Raw genomic sequence first — 15643 nt, 5'->3', positions numbered from 1 at the left:
TGAAGACACAACTCCATTGAAGATCCTTCATTGCATTGTTGAAGAAGAGTATTTTTTATTTTTTGATTTTGTAAATAAGCATTCTCTTTGAGAACAATAGTATCAGCAGCTATGAATCGTCGATGTCAGAGAGTCCGGTGGTTTACAGAGCTATATTTGGGGAGAGTCAGTGTGGTTTGTAATGAAAAAGTTTCATTGACACCATAGAGATAAAATCGGTGAGACGATTCACCACCATTCTCTTGTTGTCTGGGTACAATATTTCGAAAAAGAATTTGATAAAGAAATTGGGGGGAAATCAAAGTGTTGATGATGAATCGATTACGGCGGTGCCCAAACCATTGTGAAGGAACTTTAGTCGGACCGGACCAAGCTCATCCTTGCAATTGATAATTTCAGCTTTGGTAACATATTTTATTTTTGGGTCCGTTTGGCAATCAAGGTTGGGGCTAAAATAGCCACAAAAGACAAAATAGGCTATTTTAGCCACAACAAACAAAACATCACATCCAACCCATAATCATTACACTCTTCTCTCACAAAAAAAGTCAAAAAAGTCAAAAAGCCAGAAAGCTCTTCTCAAACCAAACTTTTTAGCCCAGGCTAAAATAGCCAAAAAAGCCAAAAAGCCAAAAAGCCAACCCACTTCCCAAACGGAGGCTTTGTTTCTTTCTCTATTTTTACCATTTTGGTTTCAAAATATTCTGTGTTTTAATGGTTAAATGGAGAGAACATTTGAGATCTTGGGCAACCCTGTTTTTGACAGAACATTGGGTGCGTTTGTTTTGAAGGATTAGGGAGTGAGATTAGACTATTAGTCCCACCAGACTAATAGTCCATTATTTGTTTTATTTTTTTTGCTTCGGACTATTAGTCCCACAAATATGGGACTATCCTATCCCATGGGGAGGTGGGATAGAAACCATGGGATTGGTATCTAATGGGATTATTTTGTGAAATGTCCATTTTACCCTCTATGATATTACTTAGCAAACAATTAGAAAAGGATAAAATAGTTTTTTGAGTATTTATAAATTATTTTTGTAGTATTGTTAATTTAAAATTATATATTACATAAAAAAATTTAATTATGAATTATAAATTAAATTTAATTAAAAATAATAAATTATAAATTATGGCCTTAAATTTACATATTAAATTAAATTATTTTTTTAGTGTTGTTAATTTAAAATTATATATTAAATTAAAAATATAAATTATAAATTATGGCCTTATAAATTAAATTTTTTTAGTGTTGTTGAAAATTTAATTTATATATTAAATAAATTTATTTTTTATTGTTGTTAATTTAAAATTATATATTAAATAAAAAATATATATTATAAATTTAATTTAATTGAAAATAATAAATTAAAATAATTAAAATATTGTGCAAAAAATAAAATAAAACAAATTTTTATTTAATCCAGCTAAAAATAATTAAAATATTAAAGCTATATTTAATATTGCTATTACTTAGTAAATAATTGAAAATAATAAAATAGTCATTTGAGTATTTATCATTCTCCATAATATTCCAAACAAATATTAGATAACTAAAAATAGTCCGATCCAGACATCTAATCCTATAACTAAATAAATATAGGATACAAATTTAGTCTAACCAAATAATCCTAGGACAATATATCCCAAAACTAATAGTCTGATGAATTACAATCCCCTTATCCAATCTGTCCAAACAAATGCATCCTAAATAGATAGAACAAAAATCCAAACCCTAATAAAAAACCAGGATATGTTTAACTGTGTGAGAGAGATGTTTTGTTAAAAATAAATACATAGGGATCCTTCAGTACCTATAAATTGACTGCTACTTACCTATAATAAATTTGATGTTACATTTGCATTTCTTTGACTATTTGTTCATTGTACATAATTTTGTGGACGACACTGCTTTAGTTTAGACAGGGTTTTAATGCAATGAGTCGTATAATTGATTAATGTCGGGGTGTTTGTTTCAGCTTTTCAGAGTTAATTTTTAGTTTTAAAAAAGTTATTTTGGACTGTTTGGTTAAACTTATTTCAAACAGCTTCTGATTCTAACAGCTTATTTTAACTCAAAAAAGCTGATTCTGAGAAACTACTCACTCATTACTTCTGATTATCAGCTTGCTTCTACTGTAGACATGTTAATTTACGGCTATACTCTTAAATTTTTATTTTTATTTTTTTAAAAATAGAAAAAGACTCAAATGGACTATAGATTATTATTATTATTTTTTATGAGAAATGTAGACAAACAAAAAATAAAAATTAATTGAAAAAGATATTTCACAACTTATTTAACAAATACTAATCAGCAACTTAAATCTATAATCTAACAGTTACACCAAACAGATTAACAACTTCTGATTAAAGCCATAATCTATAATCTGTTAAATTATAATTTATAAGTTGTTTTAACAGTTACACCAAACGGGGCTGTCATCATCTGCTTTTTTATTTTGTTCTATTAAAAACAATCATTCAAAGCCGCTTGGAATTGGGATAAAAGACAAAACATTCAAAATCGAAATGGAAAATGGATTAATGTCCTGTTTAATTGGGGGATTTAAAAATGAAAAGGAAAAAAAATAGATGAAATGTGAATAAAATATACTTATATTTCACTTAATTTTACACATTTTTTTATTTTTCTTTTCTAAATCCTTTCACAAATCATCCGACAAAACACAACATAAAAAATTGATGTTGACTATAATAATTCTCCTTTAAAATATACTTATCATTAAAATAATATTTTATTAATATATACACAAAGTTAAGTAAGTGTATCGAAATTAAAAAAAATTCCTTTATTCTTAACATGGAAAATGTTTGAGTGGTTCAAATAATTCAAAATTGTCGTTTTAATAATTTTAAAATTATTTTGTACTCAAAACGACCTTATTTTAGTAATTTCGAACCATTTAAGCCACAAAAATTATGACCCTCAATTATGGCGGTCTTAACATAAATAAAAATACTTTAGAACTCTAATATAGGAGCTCTAATAGCTCTAATGAAAATGTGAATCCCACTCTGATGTGATATTTATGTCTTATTTTATTTTATTTTTTTTGTTTTTTTTTTAATTTTTATTTTGACACATTATTAAAACTCAAATTAGAACTATATTTATAGCTCTCTATCATTTCCCTAACATAAAACGTCTAGATCGTCACTTGTGATGACGGAACATCGCCGAAGACAGAGAATCTCTCTCTGGCTGGAACAGGTTACGTAAAATTGACGTGAAATCAAATAAGATTAAATTAATTTTTAGGGCAATCCTCTTTTTGTTTGGGGATCGTAACAGCGATGGTGATGGAACCTGCTAGTTAGTTTCTACCATCGTTGATTGCATTTTTCTGCCGTCGTTCGTGGGTGTGAGTTTGATCTATTCTCTAATTGAAGTTGAGATGACAGGTTGAAATTTTTATCCTGAAAAGTCGGAAGAAACAATCTCAAACCCCTACCATGGTGAAAAGAAGAAGAAGAAAAAAAAAAAAACCCACTTTTTCAACACCAATGTGACCATTCAACAACCTTCTTGTCCAATCAATCAAAATAGACATGACAATAGGAAGGCACCATTAAAGCCCCATCACAGTTGGGTTTCATCTGCTACCATTAATGAAACCCAGCTGGACAACAAGAGTGGCAGTTGAAGAAGAATCTGCATAAATGGTAATAGGGAGGGAGTTCAAATTCATCAGGCCCTAATTCCTTAAAAATTTCTTAGGGAAAAATGGAAGAACTGAATATGAGTGGTGGTTTGGATTTGGAGAGGGAATTGGAGGAGCTGAGGGAGACTTACAGGTCTGGAAAGACTAAAGAAGCATCTTGGAGGAGGTCACAGCTTAGGGCTTTGCTTAATCTACTTCAGGAAAGAGAAGATGACATTTTCCAGGCTCTCAAACAGGACATTGGCAAACATCCTGTTGAGTCCTACAGAGATGAGGTATATGCTATATATATGTATATTTTTTTTTTTTCACACATCTATTCTATTGTGAAAATATGATATGCTTACGGAATTTTTATAAGAAATTCGCTGCAATAATGATAGTGGAGGGAAGGACAATAAACATTCCTCTATGCTGTGTTCGGTTTATTGATTTGGGGAGGGAATTGGATAGGGAAAGAGAAAAGGTGTGTGAAACGTATCTGAAACACAGCCCAAATGAATTCTTTGGGAACTTTCATAGTAAATGGAATATACAAAATTTTGATCAATCAAATATTGCAATGCCCTGGTATTTATTATCGATCAAAATTGGACCATAACGGAATTTCGGTCTATACTGGCACCATAATATCAGATTGGAGAGGAAGATCAGAAATAGAGATTGATAGAAAAGCAAGGATATGGGCTCGTGTGAGTAGGAAATGAAAAATATATATGCTAGTGCTCTCTTTCTGTCTTTTCCTCCTAGACTCCCCATTCTATTCTCAAGCCTCTAGCTAGTCAATTTGAGAAACATTAGGGTCCCTCACGTGAGATGCTTTCAAGGCTCTTTGTTGTTACGCTGAACTGGCCATCAGATTGATAGCCTTCGATCTGCTCTGAGGTTGCTGATCCATCACAAACGAGACGGAAGGATTTCTATTGGAATCCCCATTGAAATTCACAATAGTAGAGCAAATTAGATATAGTTTTCATTAAAAATGAAGTGACCACAAGATACCACAACACAAAATAATTTTGAAGTTTTTTCAAGCTTTATTTTTTTACAAGAAAACCCATATTGTTAACTGCTCTAGCAAATAATTGCCAATAGTTTTGAAATTCGGACCCATCTTCCTCATTCATCAAATTGCCCAATTTTCTCAAGAAAAAAAAAAAAGCCCAAAAAAATTAGATTTAAAATTGCAAACACATTGTATTTGCACCCACAAACTGGTAGAAGGTTAACCAACTGGGTTCTCCCAATTCACTAGGCCTATGAGTAAGAGTCATGGATTTGAATCTCATAGAGTAGATCAGTGATTAAAAGTTTAAATCTCATCAACATGGGATGTTGAGTAAGAAATGATTGTTCTTGGTTCATATATGTGCTTGAGCTTTTAAGTTCTTACATACAGAGACTGCAGGGCTTGGTGTAATTTATTGTTTTACCTGTACAAAATGAGGGCGTTGGATGATTTTAGAAATAAGAACATGTTAGAAATTAAAAATAGTGGTTTGCATGCGCTACATATGAAGCTTGGGATCTTGTGAAGAAATTTTTTTTGTTTCTTCTGAATTTGGAAAAATAAAATAAAAAATTTCCAAATATTTGATAGGACTATTATGATTTATTATTGTTATTTTTTTTTTTTTTTAAAATTATCAGAATTTTGGATTGAATTGAATTTACAGCTGAATTGATAATACAATCTTTTTAGATTATTATGTTGTTTTTTTTACCGAAATCTGAGTAAAAGGGCAGGTGTCTCCATTTAATGGTGTTCTACCTTGGGTTAGTAGTTCGATTTGAGGTGGAGTTTACACAATTTTACATCAAAATTTAAAAGCATGCGTACAATTTTACAATTTAAACATTACTACATGATATATGATATAATATGATTTCTACCGATGAGGTCTGTGGAAGCATTAAACAAAGTTGTGGATTTAGTGATGTCCAATAATTATTACTATTATTTCTATTATTGGTTTTCTCATTAAATGATGTGGATTCCTACAGATAGGAACACTGATAAAATCTGTAAATTATGCTTTGGGATGCTTAAAGCAATGGATGTCAAGCAAAAGGGTAAGTTTTTCTATGTTTTTTATTCATCGGAATTGCTCTTAATTTGTTTGTTTTTATTTTTTGTACATTTCTTGAGGCAACATTTGATACCTAGTAAAAATTATTGAACATCCCCCCTGGATATAACCATCCCAACTTCTATTCCACACAACTAACACGAAATTCAGGACTTGAAAAATAAAGAACAAAAGCATGTCAATACATGTTTCACCAATTCATTGGCTACACAGTATGCTTAGTTCCTTGAAGTTGTGTTATATCTTCACATCCTAGTCACGATCCAGCAATCCCTTGCAATTACAAACCAAATGTTGGAGCCAAGGTGATTGGCAGTCTGAATTAAATAAGAGAACGATCACCACTTAGTAGTTCACATCTAAGTTTGCAGATCGAAAACCAAAATATCCCTTTTTTAAACACTTGTTCAAACAGAGCAAAGTTCAGCAACAACATTGATATCAATACCAATGTGTTTTGAAAAAACCATGAACCAATGGCCTCATTGAATCTCAAAGGACCCCAGATGACCAATATGTAAGAAGATATGGATGTATGTAATAAATGTATGAATAACACATGAGATAATATATAAAAGAAGGGTTTAATATTGATAGGTGTGATGTATATGACATATCTTACTCAAGCGAGTTTCATGACTCCCTAAATCTTTATATAAAGGTAAGGGAGCCAGAGAAGTAGACATCCCTCCCCTAAGCCTGTGTTTGGTAGAAACATGTATAAAACTTGGTCTCTATTTACTTAGATTAACGTTCCTCCTTTGTGGTTGTACCTCATATGTGGTTGAAAACTTGGTATTGTTAGTGGCATACCCTAAAATCCAATTTAGGAGATGTTTAGGGATATTTTTTAAAACAATCTTTTATCATTTAATAAATTAAAGGGCAAATTGATTTATCATTTTTACTTTCTATGTTGTTTTCACGGTAAGTTCGTAGAATTAAAGTTGATAACATATGTTCTTAATTCTTAAGATTGGGAAGCCTATACTTCTCGATACTTTATTCTTAAATGTTTCTAGTGACGGGATTACTAACTAGGCATTAGTAGTCGACATAAACTAGTACATGTTATTTTTGTTATTCTACCGATGAATAATCTCAACAAGTCACTTGTGTAGAGACATTAAAGCAAACATGTGTAAGCTTTTTAAAGAACAAATACACTCTATGTAGCCAAGTTCATGAATTTCCATATGGAGTTTTACTTGCATGTCAAACAGATATTCACAGTATAAAACCTTCACCCCTGTGGCCTTCGCATGGAGTACTGACATAGTTATATATACACGTGGGTGTCTAGAAAGATTTCTCTGAAAGGAGAAAAGGGCTTTTTTTTCTCTCTTTTCATTTTCATTGAATCAGATGTAGGAAATTCTGATGATTTGTCAACCGTAATGTTTGTTATTGCTTGGCAGGCTAAGTTGCCTGTAGTTGCATTCCCTTCAACAGCAGAATTGGTTCCTGAGCCTCTTGGTCTTGTCCTTGTTATGTCATCTTGGAATTTTCCCTTTGGTAAGGCAACGATATTAATCTATCTCTCATATCCCTTATTCCGATCTCACCCTTTTAGTTTTGGTTTCCGAAGAATTGTTGTCCTTCTATGTAATTTTTTAAATAATACTCCACCTCCCTGGCACATGAATAACTCTTTGAGAGCATGCAGTTGCTAGGTTTCTATGCTAGCTATGTCAGGTTGAAGGAAAAGTGCATTGAGTCATTATCTCACTGTATGCATAAAATCTACCAAGTCTATATATAATCAACTTATTCAATTAATAAGCTACCATCTTATCTGAGTATTCTTTTTGTGGGCGGTCTTGGTTGCTGTGGACAGACTGGATTCTATTGTTAATCATGGTAGGCACTGAGATGGCACGAGACCATTAGAAATGGAGAGGAAGAGAGATGAGGTAACATGAGTGAGAGAGAGAGAGAGAGAGGGGGGGGGGCGGGGGAGGGGCTGGTCATGGAGGATGAGCCTTTAATATGTAGCAGCTCTCTACATATAGAGAAGCTTGCATGTTGCATATGAGAGGAAGACCTCCTTTTATAGGAGAGTTAGACCATGAGGGCCAACTCACTCTCAGGAGTTGTGCTGAGTAGGTGTGATACGCCTTACAAGGTACCCACATGACTTGGTCAATCTTGGTTTTCATGTACAGACTCTCATGTCTAAGACTGATCAAAATGGAGCCACCTCAAGTGGGGTGGCCTAAGAAACTTTGGTGATCCCTCAACTCCAGTAGTCAATCCACAAGTTCCTAGACAATGTTTCATGGCAACCATGATCTTATTAACCACCTGATTATATACATTTCTATGGAATGACTTGAACCAAAGAACTACCCCTCCATCATTTACTACCCGAGAGCCTAAAAATGACCAGAATAGTGGATCAATCGCCTTTCTGCAAAAAGGGGTATACACATTTGTACATACATGCATGAATGTGCTCCTATTAAATAGATAAATACATAATATATGGGATTATTCTATTATCATGAATAAGCTGGTGCTCTTGTTATATATGCAGGACTATCATTGGAACCTTTAATTGGAGCAATAGCTGCAGGAAACGTAGTGGTGCTAAAACCTTCAGAGCTAGCTCCTGCGTGTTCTTCAATTCTAGCTAAGACCATCCACTCTTACCTAGACAACAAAGCTGTGAAGGTTATTCAAGGTAGCCCTTCTGTTGGTGACCAACTCTTGCAACAGAAATGGGACAAGATTTTCTTTACAGGTCTATTCTTCTATTCAACTTGCTCTCACCCTTTCTTTTGTTTTACCAAATAATATTGCATACTTCTGAGTGTTTGTTACTTGCTCTTCTTCTTCTTCTTCTTTTATTTTCTATTATAATTTTTTAACCTCTTTTTCAAACATTCAAACTAACTATTCAGGTAGTACAAGAGTGGGGCGAATTGTTATGTCAGCAGCTGCAAAGCATCTAACGCCTGTCACAATGGAGTTGGGTGGAAAGTGCCCTGCAGTAGTTGATTCACTCTCTGGTTGTTGGGATAAAGAAGTAATTGCATAAATATTTTGGAATGTCATGCAATGCTTTTCTTAAATTTGTGCAAAGCCTTTCAAAATTACTTGATTGGACTAAATGATCCATATGCCTTTGCCTATCTATTGTCCATCTACCTAGTAGTTGCTTTTTGAACAACTTTTCTACCAATTTATTCCTAGGTGGTGATAAAACGAGTTCTTGTGGGTAAATTTGGGACCTGTGCTGGTCAAGTATGCATAGGAATTGATTATATCCTTACAGAAAAGACATTCACATCCACTTTGGTATGTATAATTCCAAGTGTAAAATTTTGCTGATTCTCCATATAAGCAGCAGTATTTTCAACTTGATATTTATAAATTGTCTGTTCAGGTTGAACAAATGAAGGCCTTGATCAAGAAAATGTTTGGAGATAACCCAAAAGAGTCGAACAGTATTGCAAGGATAATCAACAAGCACCACTTCTTGAGATTGAAAACACTATTAGATGACCCTAGGGTTAAAGCTTCTGTTGTCCATGGTGGTTCACTCGACGAAGATAACTTGTAAGTGATGTTATTTGTTAGCTTACCACTCAATCTTATTCTTGGACTTCTTATTAGGGCATTAGTGCAAAATCTGTTTGCAGTAGATATATCATTTTTGGACTACAAGTTTTCTCCCCGTTTGTTTTAAATTTAAAGATTGATCTGTGGGTTTCATTATTTGTATACAAAGTTTTCGGACAGCCCAAAAAGAATTAACTGTCTACATTATCTCCTTGTTTAAAGTGTTTTTAGGATTTTTAATATTTTTAAATCACTTTCATAATTTTTTTCATTATACTGAGATAATATGCAGATCTAATAAATTTGTGCATGTCATACACGTCCATGCAGGTTCATAGAGCCAACAATATTGGTTGATCCCCCACTTGAGACTGCAATCATGGGTGAAGAAATCTTTGGACCATTGCTTCCGATAATTACTGTGAGCAATTTATGCAGGACTGTATAATATCTTTCTTACAATTCTATTTTTACAAAATTTGTTTATGGTCTAAATTTTGTTTCTTTGTTTTTGCTTTTGCCATGCAGTTGCAGAAAATTGAAGATAGTATTGAATTTATAAAGTCGAGGCCTAAGCCGCTTACTATCTATGCCTTCACCAAAAATGAAGCACTCGGGAGAAGGCTCGTATTTGAGACATCATCAGGAAGTGTGACATTCAATGATGCGATTATACAAGTATGTCATTAACCCTCAACTATGCCACATAGGATATTTTTCAAACCTGATCTGTTTTATTATATACATATAGATGTTACATAGACAGATTTGGCTATAAACACTCCACACTTTACATATACAAATGGCATACATATTCCATATGTAATACAAACTTCACTCAATGGAATCTATATTACATAAATTATGACTGAAACTGAAATCAATTAATTTGAACAACTTATTATTTGAATAAATAAATATAACTAAACTCTTTCACTTTTCCTATCTTCTGCATTAAACAGAAAGTGCTTTTTTTTATAAAAAAAAAATATATATATATATATATATATCTATGCTACCTATACTGTTATATAATGTGTAGACCCAGTTTGGTCTGAACACAAGTTTTGTCACGCTTTTCTGATGAACCAATTTAACCGTCATCCATTTTTGCATATGCATCATATGTGTGCACAACTGCTAGTCTTGTAAAAGCGGATCAGGTAGGGTTGTTTTCAAATATTCATCAGATCATATAATATGAAAGCACTAAAGTAGTATGTTAGCTTAGTTATAAGCGTCTTATGTTTTGCTCGTTATTTTGGCTATTTGTGTTGTCTTATGTTTTGCACTACGTACAGTATGCAGCAGATACTCTCCCATTTGGAGGAGTCGGTGAAAGTGGTTTCGGAAGGTATCATGGAAAATTCTCTTTCGATGCGTTCACACACGAGAAGGCAGTCTTCAGAAGAAGTTTACTTACAGAGTTTTGGTTTAGATTTCCTCCATGGAATGATTACAAAATGCAGCTCCTCAAGTCATCTTACCATTTTGATTATCTCAGTATAATTCTCATCATATTGGGCTTAAAGAAGACTAAGAAGTCTGCACTGGACTAAACATCCCCCCAATAATGTTAATATGTTGTAGCTCCTTGTATAAGTTTGTTTGTTACCTGATAAAAACTGAAAATCAATAGTTGAAATCTAAAATTATGTACTGAAACTGATTACTTAATTTATTATTATTATTATTATTATTATTATTATTATTAATTTAAAAATCTATTTGGTATGTACAGAAATTTAAGTCACGAATTTAATCAAACTGTTTGGTATTTACCAGAAGATGATGTTTGGCATTTATTTTTATTTTTTATTTTATTTCACTATTTATATTGTGGTGTTAAGTTGGTAGCAACATGGATAATATATATATATATATATATATTTTGGTAGCAACATGGTGGTGGTGACAATGATCCTGTTTGGTAGAGCTGTGAGAAAATGCTTATAGCTTATAGCTTATAGCTTATACCTTAACAGCTTATACCTTATAACTATGAACATAAGCTGATTTCTGATTTATAAATTAAGTTTTTCCTGCTCCACTCAAAGAATAAGTTGATTTCTGACTTACAAAAAGTTATAAGCTGTATTGTCAAGCTAAACCGAACACATTAAAATAGCTTAAATTAAGCTGGAAGCTGAAATAAACTGAAATTAAGCTGTATCAAACAGGCCAAATGTAGTAGTGATTGTATTTTGATTAGAAAGAGGTTCAAGATGGTGGGGGTGGTAGAATGGTGATATTGGTGTGGTAGAGTGGCGACAGTGGTGGTAGCGTGGGAATAAAGGTGGTCGTGATGGTTGCAATGATTGTATTAGAGTGGCGTTGGTCTGAAGTTTAATTAATTTGATCGATTAATTGGTTTGACCGTGGGTTTGGCCAGTTTAATAAAATAAAAATGTCAGTTTTCAAATCAGAGCAAGTCCAATGGTATATCTGGACTAAAAATTGGAGAAGAAACGAACACATGAAAAATTTGAGTGACTAACAAAAAAAAAATCAAAATATATTAGAGGCGCCATAGATGTAATTATTATTATTTTATTGTGTGGTAATGGCTAATATTTCCATGTGAGTTAAGAATTAAATTTTTTGATACGATATGATAACACAACTCTAACCAAACATAAAGTTAGCAGATTATAATTTATCATTTTTTAACAAAAACGTGTATATGATATAACCCGATAATATGAATATAAAATAAATCAGGTTAGTGTTAAATCTGCATAATGTGAATTTAAGTAAAATAACCTGTTTGAGGAATAATTAGTTAGTGTGTGGGTGATTTTCCGACCACACTGCCCGCCTAATAATCAGCTGGAGAGCACCAGCAGAATAGATGGCTTTAATAACTTGTAACAGAAAGAAAAAGGCTCCGGCGGTGGCTCTTCCACCCGGGGGCACTCCGACGATCAAGTCAGTATATCTCTCAAAGATAATCAAGTGCTAAACTCACAAGCTTGAGTATAAAACTGCGTACCTTAGACCCACGGGGTGCCTCTTTTTATAGTTTACTAAATCCAAGTCCCACTAGAAGTCTAACTTCTATGGACTCCAATTTAGTACTCACTTTGGATTCCTCAAGAGATAAAGATAAACTCCCTTACAACTTTATCCTTATCTTAGTAAAGTCTTTTCTTCTCTCCAGGACTCTTAACCCTTATCCGCTTATCTCGAATTCCAATATCTTCGGAGGCAACCTCAACATCGCCAAGATAACCTCGGCACAGCTACCACGACACGTGGCACCTCGGCTGACACGTCGGCGTCACCATGCCACATGTTGGTACTCAGAAAATATATCCCCACAACTGCCCCCTAGGTTCTATTACCTCGGCATTCTGAGGTGATAGAACCTATATCTGTATTTTCTTCTATTACCTCGGCGTAAGAGCTCCTTGGCCGAGATTATTCACGTTAGGCCCACATGTCTTCATCGGGGAATAAGAACTTCAAATGAATCCCTTTATGCGTATGAGCTGTCATACATCACTTTTCAACCGTTTTATTCGCATGTTTTATCCTTATTGGCCCGTGTCCACGACGCGCCTGTAAGCCGACTTTCGTCCGTCTGCGCCGTCTGATGCACGCGTTCCTCCAGGCACAATAAATGCCGTGTTTTTGTCGCCGTTTCGAGTTTTTTACAAAACTTTTCTTTTCATCTTCACTTCTTTACTTTTGTATTCGGCTTTCTGGCTCTCTCTCTCTCTCTAAACTTTCTCAAATCCGCCATTGATCTTGCTCGAAGCTCTGCAACCGTCTTCATTCCTCCATTCCAACGAAGCTTTCGTCATTCCGTCGTGTCTGCAACCGCTGTCTTACCTCGGCGACTCTTATTCCGACATCTTTTGTTTTGGTAAGCCTTCGCTCCTCTTATTCCCAATTTCTTCTATGTGCTTTCGTTTACGTACTGCCATTTCTGCTCTGTTTCAAACCTTTGATTTACTGAACTATCTATTTGGATGTGTCTATTCATGATTTTACCCATATCTTGAACACCTGCACTGTTTTCAACACTTTTCTTGCCACTGTTCTTGACCTTTTACTTCTGTATTTTCTTTTCTTTTAAGAACCATACCTCTATTCTTTGATTCTGAAACGTCGTTCTTTGTTTTTTTGTTTTCTGTTTTTCCTTTCCAGATCTCTGCTTTTAATTCTTGCTTTCAATCTTTGCCTTCATAGATTTAGGTTTGGGTTTTGTCTGTAGAGCCTTCAATTTTTAGGAAAAAACTGAAACAAGCCTTATCAGTCCTTACCTAGGGTTTTGCCGAGGTCCCAATAACCCCTTGACAACACCTTCTTTCTGAAATCTAGCCCTCTGATTTTAGGCCGACGTTATGAGCATGTGGAGACATAGGGTCGATACCCCGACCAGACTTGAGTACTTTAGGCGAGAGTTTTCTATTCCTGCCGATGTCCATCTGAGGCTAGCTGAAGATGATGACACTATTGTGCCCACCGATGATTCAATGCCCTTCCCTATAGTAGCTTTTACTGAGTGCGGACTCCGGCTCCCACTTAACATTCTTTTTCACGAAATTCTTCACTTTTACAAGTTGAACCCTATGCAACTTACCATCAACTCCTATCGCGTGATTAATGGTATCATAGCCCTAGCTAGGCAAGAGAATGTTAGGATCACCCTTGCCGATGTACAATACTGTTATACCATGTGCCCCCTTAACCTGAAGGAAAGAGATTACGTCTACTACCTCAAGCCGAGGTCTACTGAATTTAAAATTGTAGCCGACCTCCCAGACTCCAACAAGAGAGCTGGGGATGATTATGTCATTACTTCGGGAAGTTGGGAATTTGGCCCAGACGAAGATGTTCTTCTCTACCCTCTTCCTCGAACAGTTAAAGAGGGCAAGGGTAAGAGCCCAGCGTCAATACTTAGTTGTTTCTTTTCCAAGTCTTCAAAACTTTGTCTGTTTTTAATGTCCGTTTGTTTGTCCTGCAGATCTTCATCAGCCACCAAAAAACTTCCGCCAATCCTTCTTCCCAGGAAAAGATTTAAAGAAGCTCCTAGCTCTTCCAATCCACAAGCGCAAGGCTCCCCTGTTACTGAATTTTATTCCGACATACAAATCCACACTGCCTGACGTCCCAAAAAGAAAAAAGAAGAGCCTATCTCCTCCCTCTGCTACCACTCTACAAACAGCATCAACATCTCGGGCTGACCAAGGGTCAACCTCTGATCCAGCCGACCAACCATCAACTTCTGGTCCATAACTAATCCTAATACCAGAAAGAAAACGTCGGCGAAGACTCGTAAAAACTGCCGAGATGGGTCGCCCGAAGCCTATTGCCCAAGATCTCCTAGCCGACCTTCCTACGGATGTTGACACTCAACCGCCGCAAACCATGCCCCCACCAAAGCCGAAGAGAATTAAAAAGGCTCAGCCCAAGGCCAAACCTACTGAGGTTGAGGCTGAGGACGCTCTGCCCATCTCACACTTGGCTGAGAGTAAAAGAATTGCTTCTACTTTTACAAAAAGGTCTACTGAGGCCCAGCCATCGGAATCCACCCAATCAAAGAAGCCGAGGTCATCGTTTGCGACGACCTCGGTTTCCAAAGTACCAAAAGTCCCTTGGAGACCAGAAATTACTCTGGAAGATAAGCCAGTCCTAGCCAGCGACAGTGCCGATGACATAAACGTCGGCATGGCCTTAAATACCGCTCTACTCCTCCCAGGCGATCTTGAGCGAAACGCCAAGATGAGTGAGTATGAGAATTACGCCTTTATGCTGCAACACTCTGTCCAAGTAAGTGCCTTTGTGTTGAAATTTGTTTTCTCTCTTAATTTGTAAAGGTTTGTAACAATTTGTGCCTTGTGTTCTTTCAGGCCATCCAACATGCCCACTCCTTCTCCATGCAAGCTTTCGAAACAAGGGAGAAGTTGGCCGACATGAAGAAAGAGGTTTCTGCTCTAAAAAAGGAGAACAAAGCTGTTCTGATAAAGATGAAGAAGCTGGAAGATCAGGCCGAGGCTGCCACTAAGGCCCAACAGATGGCCGAAGAAAGAGCGGAGTCTGCTGAAGCCATCAAAAAAGTTGTCGAGGCCGAGAAGAGAGATGCCGAGGTAAAAAAGGCTCAAGCCGAAAAAGAGCTCGAGGAGGCCCTGGCCACGAAAAATGCCGAAATTACTGAAGCCGATGAAAAAGCTTACGCCCAAGGAATGGCCAATGTTGCTGAGAATTATAAATTGCAAGTTAGGCAGGCATGCAACAGGGGCTTTTCCCTTGGTTGGATGTCCCTGGCAAAAAAGCTCAATGTTCCTGAAGATT

The 15643-nt window shown here is 35.3% G+C and overlaps 1 protein-coding gene across 1 annotated transcript; it reads left to right on the top strand.

Moving 5' to 3' along the window:
* Positions 1 to 3164: 3164 nt before the first annotated feature.
* On the top strand, positions 3165 to 11130 carry LOC114265516 (aldehyde dehydrogenase family 3 member F1). The gene is made up of 10 exons (XM_028206334.2): positions 3165 to 3964; positions 5694 to 5762; positions 7198 to 7294; positions 8316 to 8522; positions 8683 to 8807; positions 8975 to 9079; positions 9168 to 9340; positions 9674 to 9764; positions 9872 to 10021; positions 10645 to 11130. The coding sequence occupies exons 1-10, from the start codon at positions 3752 to 3754 to the stop codon at positions 10900 to 10902; spliced, it is 1488 nt and encodes a 495-aa protein (XP_028062135.2). The 5' UTR covers positions 3165 to 3751; the 3' UTR covers positions 10903 to 11130.
* The last annotated feature ends 4513 nt before the right edge of the window (positions 11131 to 15643 follow it).

This window comes from Camellia sinensis, chromosome 12 (assembly GCF_055761805.1).
Source record: "Camellia sinensis isolate YWXY chromosome 12, ASM5576180v1, whole genome shotgun sequence".
In the NCBI taxonomy this organism is placed as follows: domain Eukaryota; kingdom Viridiplantae; phylum Streptophyta; class Magnoliopsida; order Ericales; family Theaceae; genus Camellia; species Camellia sinensis.
The sequence above is the reverse complement of the archived record's forward strand: the minus strand, read 5'-3'. Positions and strand labels throughout refer to the sequence as shown.